Consider the following 13,184-nt stretch of genomic DNA (forward strand, 5'->3'; position numbering starts at 1 on the left):
AACAAAAGCAGGGCAGTCTCATTGCCATCGCTATCGAGCAATGCCGGCGCCCATGCTTGCTGAACAGCGGTGGTATAGTGGATGTTTTTAGTGGTGCCAACGCGTCTTTTAGACTTCATTGACACATTTTCAGGCTCTGAAAATGCATCTAAATGTTAAAAATTGGGTTTACTGCATAGCAATAAGTATCTGAGCCTGCATTGCATCGCAAAATTTCGTTGAAGCGGGATGGTCGAAAAAAAAAGTATTCGTTGTGGCGACAATATATATGCATAGACTCTTATGGACTGCTGATGGGGAATCGTGAATTTTTCATTGTAGCAGAAATTTCGTTGAAGCGGCATTCGTTGTATTCAAGTTTGACTGTATTCTCGATCAATTTAAAATTATTTAAACAAAACCACTATTCACTTCAAATTCACTTCAAACATAAAATTTATTCGCCCAACACTTCGAATTCACTTCAAACATAAAATTTATTCGCCCAACCTTACCATTTAAGCAATACCGGACCACCGGAGATGTGTACAGCAGCAAAAATGCTGGTAGTGTTTTTTTTTTTTTTTTCCCTACAGCATCGAGTATACTTTTCTAAAATGGATACTCAGAGAACATAAAACTGCAATTACTCATCACATTCAACTTATCTGTTGGTGCTAGGCATTAGATAGTGACATATAAACTAACATGCAATCCTCGAACAATTTTTAGAGCTGTGCACATTGCAAAACCTTTCAAATAGTGAAGTGTCAGTGCGAGCCGAATAGAATATTTTTCTGACACTTTGAAGTGAAATTGCAGAAAAAAAAACCTTTAGGTTCGCCATTTAAGAGCTGAACACGACCACAATAATCAGTCCCTAGTGTATACTTTAGCTACTTACAGCATATGTTTCATTGTTTGATGTTCCTCAAAAAGTTAAAGTTGTGGATAGCCACAATGTAATAATAAAGTTGAAAATGGCTTGTGTCAGTGACGCTTTCGCATATGACTGTACTATGTGTAATGGGTAACATGGTTTAAAACCCGAGCACTTATGCGAGTGCAATGTTATCGAACTTGCTATGCACCCACTATATGGTCAAATACACACAGTAATGCATGTGCCTTTTGTAATGGGTGGCCAACTTTACACCCCGAAGTGATTATGATAATCACATGTTCTGATGCACGATGCCAATGTATGCTTCTACCATGCAATATTACTGCGATGTTCCATTTTATATTGAGAAGCTTGTACAGAACACGCTTGCGTTTGTGAAACATGAACATTATTTTCACGGCATTTCGAAGCAGATGCGTTGCTGCATGGTAGAACACCTGCTTGCCACGCAAATGGCACAAGCTCAATCCTCACACAGACCCCAAAATTTCTATTTGCATCATTCTCTTTTTTTTTTTTTTCAGTCATGGACAAGATGATTTTCTGCTCACAGCTAATGACACCAACGCCGACTCCACAATTTCTGCGAAATAAGCTTTTTAATGCTCTCGCAATAATGAAGTTGGACGGTTTTTAGGCATATTCTTATGAGATAGCAACATGAAAGTGTTTCTTTTGACTACGTTACTGAAGTATTGGGAGGTTGGTGCTTTACGGCTATCTTATCAAGAATTAGCCAATGCAGAAGCCGAATTGTACTTATGCACATGATTTGGCGCAGCTGAAGTGCTGTGGACAAACCTTTACACACGAATGGCAAAGATGCCATTTCGTCAGCCTTTCCTCCCCTTTCAACTTTTGTGGAAGCCCAACTGATGTGATGGACAAGGATGTGCTCCCTTCAAGTCCAGAGTTTTATATCTGCCCTATAGACATCAATATATGTAAGAACATCTAAAATTTTGGATGCTAAAAATTTCGGCATCTGACTTTTCAGACTTTCTACTGAAGTATCACGTCAAAAACAGCGTTAATCGAGCCCTTACCTCTGCCACATCTATCATTTCCATGTTGAAACTAGCGTTTTTTTTTATTTAATAAATGTGTGCTGTAGCAGAAACTGAAAGGCAGCTTTGCCGCAATATGAGAGTCTAATGGGGCGAAGCATTGAAAAAAAAAAAAAAAGATTGATGGGGTTATTGCAAATCTGACGCTGATCGCATTAGTCTCCGGAGAGTTCGAATAGTTTCAAATAGTAATATTCCAGTGTAAATCAAATCGAACAGCAAACACTATTTGAAAAATATTCGAAATTTCAAATATTAGCACACCTTTAACAACTTCATTTCAAGAAGAGAGCTTGGGCTGGCCAAAAATCTCTCATACCTATTTTACAGTTGCGCAAAGCATCGCTGGACACCACCGCAGTTCAAACTATTGCCATTTATAGCTCTCACTATATGGTGATTTGTAGCAATAAAAAAATTTTGGGTGACCTCAGAAAGGAAAGCAAATATATCTGCTGTCAAAATGCCGAGCATGCACTCGCACCAGAGCAAGTGTCCCCTGCCTTTTTTTCGGGAAATCTGAAATACGTGAAAAATGACCAATCGAACCCCCCCGCCCCCCCCCCCCCCCCGCCCCAATCACCAAAAGACTTCAGGTGTCTGCAGGCCTAGTGTGCAGACTTAAATTTTGCGTCCAACTCTGAAGAGTCGTTAGACGAGTTTGACAGTGAGAAGGCAGAATAAAACAGTAAATAAATAAAGTTAGTCATTTTTTTATCATTAACAGCTCTCCCACCACAATCTTGAATTTCGGGCTGTGACCGAGCAGGCAGCACCCGCATTAGTTGTGACAATTAAACATGAAGTATCACTTATTTACGCATCAAAATCAGGCAATGGAAAATTCAGTGCTTATGGAAATGGCTCGGGGCGACGCTTACAAAAGAAACAGAGTATTTGGTATAATTATATATTTTTCAAATTTATAAGACGTTTCCTTATCATTTGCATTACTGTACTAGAAACTCAGCATTGCTATTTTGGCAGTACTAAGCAGAATTTTCAACATTGTTTAACTTCAGACATGCCCAGATAATTATACATTTGTCCTCAACATCTCCTTCTTATTACAAAGCCAAATGATGCAGACAGTTAAAAAAACAGCAGTAAAGCAGAGAACTTAATTTGGCTTCATTACAAAAGACATGTTGCAATAAGCAAACAGAAAAAAATATACAGGAGCATAGGTAATGTATGGGATGCAAAAATTAAGGACTGCTAACAAAGCAGCTACACTGAAGATCAAACTGTGACTCTAAAACATCCATAAATAAAGATACCAGGAAGCACAAACATACGTGCAAAGATACCATGCAACTTTGATGACAACAATATACGCAGTGGTGTCAGAACTTCTGTGATAGACACCACATGCATTAGAGTACACGGCACAGGATAGCAGCTACGTGCGAGGGTTACGGCACCAATACAGCTAAATAAAAAAAACAAAGCTGGGAAAACAACAGATCAGCTGTGCGTACATGTTTGTGCACTTGATTCTGTTGAGACGGCGCAAGCACCGCCATGTCAAGAGGGACGTGCAGACCTGATCACTTGCCCTCGCTGGAGAATTCTGGTCGAAAGATAAAAAAGTATTGTAGTGTTTAGTTTTATTCAGTGGGCTTACAGCTGCAATGCATACCCTGCATGCAGAATAACAATTTGGTAGGCTGCTCGCATTAACCATGCTCAAAAAAGTGCACAAGGTGTAACCCTTTAATGCCTGAGTTGTGATACTGCCTAACAAAATGAAAATTGTTTTCTTGTTCCAGCTTTAAATAGAAACTTTTAAAAGATTCGGCAGTGCAATTATCAAAAATGGAACTTTGATGCATACTTTTATATATGTGACAAATTCTCCATATGCAACAGAAACGAGGCCCTGGCAACAAAAAACGTACCTCAGAACTACGTAACATGTCATGCCACCTGTTGCTTGCGTAGACACCAAATAAACAAAATTTTAAAAATAGAACTTACGTCACTCAGGCAAAAAAAAAAAACAAAGAAGTGGGAGCTGTTGCACGCGCTTCGCACTCTCCACCATCAGCTACAAAACATTTAGTTCTAGCATAAAATACTTTAAACAAGACGCTGCTACATTTTTCATGCTGAAAGCTACATTCCCCGTTAATACTTGACAGCCAGCATTAAAGGGGCCAAGCATTTTGTGACTTGCTTGCTCAAGGTCGTTCAATATGTCACGTATTCTTGACACTAGGCAGTAAAGGGTTAATGTGCCAAACCAGGGCTTACAATTATGAAGCTTACTGCAGTGGTGATATGCTCAAAGAAATAGCATACATCCCACCAGAGTTATTATACTATAGCGGATAACCCTTGTACAATTACAATGCCCATTTCTATAGTGAGGCACCAAACTGAACTGAAAACCACACAGAAGCAACAACAACCCCTTGGTGGATGGCTATGATTATGTAACTTAACGACATCCAAACATTGGAATCTCACAGGAAAATTAATCGGTTAGCGTTTCTATACAAAATTCTTTTCAGTAAAGTTACAGTAAGTCTGCCCAACTGTGTGAAATCTCCATCTTCTACAAAAACAAGACATAACCATAAATATTCACTGATGCTTGTTTTTCCTCGTACCACTGCTTTCAAAAATAGTTTTTTCCCCAGAACAACTGCGGACTGGAACTCCTTACAAATAAGTGCTTTTCAATCTGAAGATCTTTTTTGCCAAGTTACGTTTTGAATAATGTATGATTATGGCGTGTTCGCAGTGGCCAAGTGACTTATTTGTAGACTTGCTGCGTATGTTCATTGTTTATCTGCCGTAACACTGCTGCCTAAGAGTGCTATAAGTCGTCCGATTTTGTGATGTGACAGTGTACAGCTTTCTATTTTTTGTTGTTGTTGCCCCTCCTGCAGGGCCTGAGTATAGGCCCGCAGAACCTGTAAATAAATAAATAATGAATAAATATATTTTGTCTAACATCCGAAAGCATGGACCACCCTGAGTAAATTTTGGGCACTAAAGCAGAACCTTCTTCAATGAAACCAGAAGCGACCCAAAAAATATTGTCACGAGTATACAAAGGTACATCACGCATGGGTGCTGAAATGACAACAAATAGATGAAGACGACAACATTGTTGTTGTGGGGCTGAGCTCGAGCTGCCCTGTTGTCCTGCATTCCTGTGCTCTCTGTGCAGCATTAACCAGACTGACGTTAACTTGTTAAATCCTTCCCATAACAATATGTTCCATTTAACAGGTGTTTCATCTACTGAGAAAGATATACATACAGGGGTGTATCAGTGAAACACAAAACCAACGATATTGCCGCAGTTGTTCTGTTTAGGCTGCGTGATTTTCGTTTACCCACATTCAGCTGTCCTTTTCATGCAAATGAATACATTGAGGACAGCCTCAACTGAGCTGTCGAAATTGAGAAGCTTTATACAGAGGCAAAATATTTTTCACAGGCATGGTTCAATTGGTCAATCACAACAGAATATGGCAAAGCACACTAAAGCAAAAACAACACTCACAGAAGTGCTTTAGCACTTTTGTCGGGCAGTCATCTCAAGATGTGTGCCACCAAAGAAAAAGTAGGCTTTTGAAAATAGTAAACTTCAGGTTCGAAGTGAATTCGAAGTGAATAGTCCTTTTGGTCCAATAATTTCAAACAAATTCAAATAGTAAACATACAGGAGATTATAACAAAAGATGGGCATATTTGTCATTACCTATCTAACCTGCACAATATTTCTTTTCAAGATTGAAACAAGGCCTGTGCAAACACCATTTTTTTGCTTCAAAGAAAGTGGAAACAACTTTGAATAGTAGCAGGGTTTCACTTTTCGTAAAATACAAGTGACAGCCTGTAAAATATGTTACTTTTTAAAATTTCCTATATTTGGGGTATATAAGTCAGTATAACAAGCTTTCAAACTTAAAAAAAATAAATTGTTGTGAGTGTAATATCTTCACTTAACCTTGAAGTGGGAATTTGCGGCAGGGCGGATTTTTTCAACTACCGTTTTTTTCATGGCTTAGCACCATTTCACTGCAGTGAAACCACTTTGACAGGGTGTCCCATGCGAATATGCACCTATTCATTTGTTTCAAGTTTTCAAAATTTTCAATAATTTAAATTCTATACGAAGCGAAATCATATACTGCATTATTCCTTTGAATATTTGCACAAGCCTAAGGAAAGGTAATTATGAAGGCAGCAAGAAACTATTCACATATCCCTTAACGTAGCTTTTGGTGCGAAATAAACATGAGACAAACATGCGCAACCAACTGAACCAACTCGCCCAACAAGTCACCCTGCATATCCCTTAATTTGGTGAATTTTTCACACGTTTTTCGAAAACCAGGTGTATCTACATGAACACACACACACCAAATATATATGACAGGGAACTGATTACTTAAACGGGCCACCACGCAGCTTTATCGCGAGAAAACAAATGCAGTGCCAACCTCAATGTCAGAGATGGCCGAGCGAAGGGTACAGGACCAGTTGATCAGTCGGCAGCAGCGGTAGATAAGTCCTTCATCATGCAGGCGCACAAATGCTTCCATCACTGCCTTGCACATTTTCTGCATAAGCAAGGTGCCACTGTCAGTGCACAGAACCAACAGAGAGAGCTAAAATTAAGACCCCACTACCACCCTCATCTCACCGACTACCAGTTTAATTTGATGCAGTCAAACAATGATTATAGTAATAGCCACCTTTGCATCTATTTCGCTGTTTTTCACCTGCCACGATGGTCTAGCTGTTAAAGAGCACGGCTGTTGACCCAAAGGTCATGGGATCGAATCCCAGCCATGGTGGCCGCATTTTCGATGGAGGCAGAAACGCTTGCACCCGTGTACTTAGCTTATGGTGAATTCCAGCGACACAACAGGTGCACTAAAAAGCATGCTGAAAGTGCTCTCTCCGGAGCTGGTGTGTTTCATCGTAGGAGCACTGTCAATCAGTGGTAGAGCAAGAATGCTTTTGCTGCTCCGAGGGCAGGCAGGAGCAGTTTGTAGTGCTCTCACCTGAAAAGCAAAGTAGGTGCAGTACGACGAGTCGCATCACTTTTAAAAGTCACATTCTCCGCATTTAACTTTTTTTTAGCCGGCAAGCACCATGGCAAATGTAGCAACTAAGTGTGATTTGACGGTAGCGACGATGACAGCTATGAAGTGTACGCAGCAACGTTTGGTGCCATGAATGAGTCACTGCATGCACGAATGTACCATGTAACTGCGAATTGGGATAATGGCCAACATGAGACTGACCAAGTTCTCACATATTTTGCTGCTGCCCCACAGAAACTATCGGGGCATCCAATGTTTTGGTCACATAGTATATTCCTCCCCACTCGTCACCTGCTCTACGGTAGCGTCCCGCATTGCAGTGGCAGATCGAGTGGCCCTGCTCTCATTACTCTACCCCCCCCCCCCCCCTGCATTCCTCACTGCAAGAGACCCCTACTCCAGTTCTCCCAATGAAATACGCCATTAGGTGCATGTTGAAGAATCCCAGGCAGTCGAAATTTCCGGAGCTCTCCACTAAGCATCCCTCATGATGATATAGTTGTTTTGGGACGTTAAATTCCAACAATCATTCTCTATTTTTCACTCGAACATTCTTGTACAGTCTTTTCGTGAAAGTCGACAACTGAATGGCTCAAGCAGGAATCGACATGAAACTTTCTGCCAAATGTCAATAGTCACAGCTCTCACAGCATTACACAACAAGTGAATTTTCACTAAAATACTATTTGCATGTTAATACGCAATGCCTGGGGTGCAACAGCCAAAATAAAATTTGGAACAATTTTTGGAGCAGCAAAATTTAGCTTTTGGACCACTAAAGTGCTAATTCGGAGCAGGTTCTGGGGAAAAAAAGACCACCCATTTTTTACCACGAAAGACCAAATTTGGAGCAGTACAAAAAGAGCAAACTTACATTTAGAAAAAAAAGAACGTACATACCATTCACCATCACATGAATCGTGCGGAGCGAACATGTGCAATGCTATTTCAATAAAAGTAATATGTTGAACCATGTCCTGCGCAAACAATAATAAAGTCCACATTAGCAATTGCTGCATCTTTCAAATACTTTGACAGACTTTCCGAATTCAAATGTGGACCTGCCAAGCTGGCGACCTTGAAATTCAGGGGACTCGTGAAACCGAGGAATAGGGTGGCAAAAAAAAACTGGGGCAGTTTTTTTAAGGTGCCAGCAATTTGATACACTGCTCCAAATAATTGCACATAACATTTTTAGAAGTCAGCAATCATACTAGTACTCAAAGTTACATGGCGTATTTGCATGAGTAATTGAACAAAATGAGCTGTGTCCCATGACTAGTGCTAAAAGCCCCTTCAAAATCATAATGCGCTTTCCCGCAAGACACTGGTGTAAAGCGTCGAAGGTGACTTAACCAGAGTTCTGCACGGGTTAAAGCAAGGCCAAGAAATTTTCGAACACCACTACGCTCCCTCCTTTTCTTTCTTATTTTTTTTTTTTCCATGATGGGGTTAAGTTTAGGCACCAACTTCTCAGCTCAGTTGCAAGACGTGTTCTACGAGATAAAGTAACGGCACGCACCTTTTGATCCGGCGATAGCAGCGGTTAAAGACGGAAAAAAAAGGTTAAAAACTTAAAGACAGGAAAAAAATGTTCCATGTGCCTTTGCTATGGCGACCAATGTGGTCGACGGCATCGCCATCGTTTGCAGCACGTCAACTCTGTTCGACCGCAAAACACGCAGTATGCGCTTCCATCTCCAGGTGCTACATGCCATAGCTACGATTGCTGACTAGGAAATTCATATTTCCCGTGAAGCGTTGGTGGCTCCGGCAATGCATTTTTGTCTAGAAGTTGTGTCGTTCCGCCGATAGTTATCCGCTGCGGTCAGCAGACTGATGGGCGCGTGGCTTTGTTACTTTAGCTGGTCGATTGCGTCTAGTGAGTGCCCTGACCTACGGAAATATTTGACACCGTGGTTTAGGGTTAAGGTCTGCGTGCTTGGATTCATCGATGATGCAAACTGCAGGTGACCAATGTGGCCTCTATTTCTCACTGATATTAGCACAATTGAGAAAATTTTGAGGATGGTCGGGCATTTTGGTTCCCAGCATGGCATAATTTCAGCAAATTTCATGGTTTTAGCACAGCTCGGCGCAGAAATGGGGTTTTGAATCAAATTGGCGCAATTGGCGCGGCTGTTGCACCTCTGCAATACCCAACATCCTTGAGCCCATTTGACCCTTGCATTCACCCTTCCTCGACATAATACAGCTATACTATGGCTGAGAACTAATAGAGAATATTGGTGCCACAAGGAAGCAGAATATGAACAATGCATGGGCAATCAAAGAAGCTTGAAGTCGAGCAATCCCAAAGTGGCTTACAAGGAAATTACACTAAATAATCATTACAACAAAGTTACCTATTTATGGGCATAGAGAAAAGCAAAATGTGAATTTTTTTTCTTGCAATTCGGGAAGTGTGTCCTTTTGTGCATATTTTCCCCGTTCATGCTTTTCTTAAAAGTCTTTTTGTGTGGCTGAAAACCAGTTTTTCCCAAAGCAAGTGGTGAGTGAACACACATCTCAGGACAAGTCTTTCGTATGCACTCAGTGCTTGATGATGATTGATATGAAGGGTTTAACATCCCAAAACCACCGTATGATTATGGGAGATGCCGTAGTGGAGGGCTCCGGATATTTCGACCACCTGTGGTTCTTTAACGTGCACCCTAATCAGAGCACACGGGCCTACAACATTTCCGCCTCCATCAGAAATGCATCTGCCGCAGCCGGGATTCGATCCCGCGACCTGCGGGTCAGCACCTGAATACCTTAGCCACCAGACCACCACTGCGGGGCTGCACTCAGTGCTTGTCCCCATTTTCCGAAAAAAATATATATATATTTTCTGTATGAAAGTCGAAATGTTTAAGTGTAGTCAGCTATGTATAAGAAATTGCCAGGTAGCTTCTAAGGCAGTCCAAAGACATTGATCGATTGATTTCGGAGGTTTTACGTCCCAAAACCACGATATGATTATGAGAGATGCTGTAGTGGAGGGCTCCGGAAATGTCGACCACCTAGGCCTACAACATTTCTGCCTCCATTGGAAATGCAACCGCCACAGCCGGGATTCGATCCTGCGACCTGCGGGTCAGCAGCCGAGTAACTTAGCTACTAGACCACCGCGGCGGGGCAGTCCAAAGACATTGTTCACCTTCTTATTCACACTTGTTCTTTTGATAGCGTGTATTCAAACTCCTTCAGCTCCTAGCTTCCTTGCACCTCTTGCCCTTTTGTACCTCTCAGTAAGTTGAGATGAATAAGATAAAGAAAGTCTTCAGCAAATGTAAATTTCATGCCAACCAATACAGTTCTCTTGTAAATGCTAATAAATGTTGGCAGTGTGTTGAGAAGCAGAACATTTATTTAGCAGGCTCTTCATCGTTGAAGCTCTCGGTCTTTTCAGCATCCTTCGAGGCAAATCTTAATTTGACAGAAAAAGTTGACTGCAACCGATGATACATTGCGGATACATTGCAAGAGAGTTCACAGAAGAAGCAAGACGACAGACTCAAAAGTGAAAAATTTTTTTTGCCAATGATTGCAAGCTCTTAGTTACTAAATAATATAGTTGAACAGTGTCTGTGGCAAAGTATGTTCACTTTTCAACGCTTTTCTAACTTTCAACTTGATTATCCCAAAACCACATTTTTTTCATTACTTAGGTACCATTACTTCCTATCTATTCAAAAATAACCAGCTGATTATTTTTTCTGGCATTCTACTTATATGCGCACAACTACTGAAGCAGAACGAAATTTATGCACTTTACAGTTTTTGTGTCACATACTTTCAAAGATGCAAATTAACTCAAAATTTAGGTTCCTGTGGTAAAATATTCACGAAAATTTTAGTATTTGCCAAATTAAAATAAATCTGCTTTAGTTAAAAAAGCGGAAAATTCGGAAGAAAATTATATATGCATTATGGGGATATCTTTTGTTAGTTGTTGAGAAAACAGTATCTCAAAAAGGCCAAAAATGCATGGAATGTATAGGGCTTTCCCAGTGCCCTTAAACTACGGCTTAATCGAAGTGTCATGCAGTCCCAATGCAATCGCATGCATATTATACTTGATTATTCTAAGTCTTCTGGCAACACGCACTGCCACACTAATTGTTGAGATTCAGAGAGTGCAATATTTAAATGTTTGGCCCGTACAGCTTTATCCATTTCGACTCTCAAATGTGAGCTTACTGATATTTGTCAACTAAAAGAAAAAGGTCTTGGGAGAAAAATCTGTGACAGTTGCACAGTTTTCTAGCTAGCACGATGAAATACGATCTTGGCCTTCATTGTTCTGAGTGGAGCTCGGTTGTGAGCTCAGGGTACGATGGACACTGCACAGTGCATCGTTTACAATACGTGTAAGAGATGAAGCCCTTTCAGACTGAAAATCACCTTGTAACTCTGGTATAAGTTAGAAGTGTATGTCAGCAGCCACTTGCAGCAGGGTTTTTTTTTTTTTTTAAGTTTGATTGAAGTTTATTGGCATGAAATAAATACAAATAGATTACACACTGTATGGCCTCTAGGGAAAGTCTAGAATTGGGGCTATATACAAGCATGTAATTGTCAGTAGTGTTCACCAGAGATATTTAAATGCAAAACAAGCAACATCAAAAGAGAAAAAAAGTACAAAAGATAAATATAACAGACATAGAAAGACAAAAGGACAGCTGTAACTAAAGTAGGAGTGTTTGGGCATCATTTTGCAGAGTTAAGGTCCACTGGGGCATTATTCACAGCATTGATGGCACTTTTATCACATTAGTACTCGCAGTGATGTTTCTTGCCATCCCATTCACTTCATAACTATGAGGGCTCACTATACCTATGTAATACTTACAGGATCCATGGTGAATGTTGCACGATCGAAGTCAACTGAGCAGCCCATCATGCGCAGCTGCTCGTAGATGCGGTCTCCTTTCCTGAAATCGCCCAATGTAACCATCAAAGTGAAACAAAATCAACAAACAAAAACACCTGAGCTGCTACTGTAGTACCGTTTCTTTCTCAATTCTTACAATATTACTTTCATGATATTTCTTCCTAATGTATAGTAGACACTACATACGACATGCTGTGCGTTTTGCACAGGGCTACAGACTAGGCTTGTGCGAATAGTGAATTTTAGGTTCGAAGTGAATTCAAAGTGAATTGTGATTTTAGTTGAATAATTTCGAATCAAATTCGAATACTGTATATCACACATATTATAAAGAAATAGGGGCATATTTGTCATTGCCAAACTAACCTGCCCAATATTTTCTGAAAATTCAAACAAGGCCTGTGCAAATGCCATTTTTTTCTGTATCAAAGAAAGTGAAAACAACAGTGAATAGTAGCAGGATTTCTCTTTCCATAGAATGCAAACGATAGCCTGTAAAATATGTTAACTTCTAAAATTTGCTATATTTAGAGCATATAAGCTGGTATTAGCATATAAGTTGGAATCGCGTTTTAACGGGCGACTTGCCTTGACACTCAACATGGCAAACTGCGTATCTGTTTGGGTTGAATTTGACAATTCATTCCTTTCACACGATAGAAAAAAACTGATAGTTGGTTGCATTTATCGTTCACTTTCATCATGCGGCGGTACATACTGCTTGGCCCTTGCTGATTTGCTGCAGAAATTATCATTTGAGCATAATAATGTCATTATCATGGGCAATAATAATATTGACCTCCTACATTCATCCTATACACTGTGTAATGATTACATTAACTGTCTAAATGGTTTTTGATAGAAAAACCTAGTTACAGTTCAAACTCGGTGTCCCGCAAGTAAACAAGGTACACTTAGTGACCATGCACTATCGAATCTTCTAACAAACCCCGATTGCAGTGTTGTCCAGGCTTCTGTTACTGATCACTATCCAATATTTGTACGTTTAGATTATACTCCTGACGCTACTATCACAGGCTTTACCTGAGAGAATAATTCAACAGTGTTCATTGAATTAATATCCACTACAGACTCGAACTCAGTCATCACATGCAAAAACCCTAAAACTGCCTATAATAAATTTTCAAAGATAATTTCAAACATCCCTGCAGATTCGACCGTGATAAAAAATTACAAAAATATGTTTTCAACTTCTCGTAACCCATGGCTATCTAGCAGTTCGCCAAGTTGTCTGCAGAAAA

At 40.2% G+C, this 13,184-nt stretch overlaps 1 protein-coding gene across 1 annotated transcript in view; it reads right to left on the reverse strand.

Annotated features, from left to right (window-relative positions):
- The window catches only part of ValRS (Valyl-tRNA synthetase), a 139,201-nt gene that overhangs the window by 111,059 nt on the left and 14,958 nt on the right, over positions 1–13,184 (reverse strand). The window contains exons 6-7 of the mRNA XM_037413243.2: positions 11,881–11,962; positions 6,414–6,533 (exon numbers count right to left, since the gene is read on the reverse strand). Of these exons, the coding sequence (XP_037269140.2) occupies positions 6,414–6,533; positions 11,881–11,962 (202 nt within the window). The remainder of the gene's footprint in view (positions 1–6,413; positions 6,534–11,880; positions 11,963–13,184) is intronic.

This window comes from Rhipicephalus microplus, chromosome X (genome assembly GCF_043290135.1).
Source record: "Rhipicephalus microplus isolate Deutch F79 chromosome X, USDA_Rmic, whole genome shotgun sequence".
NCBI lineage: Eukaryota > Metazoa > Arthropoda > Arachnida > Ixodida > Ixodidae > Rhipicephalus > Rhipicephalus microplus.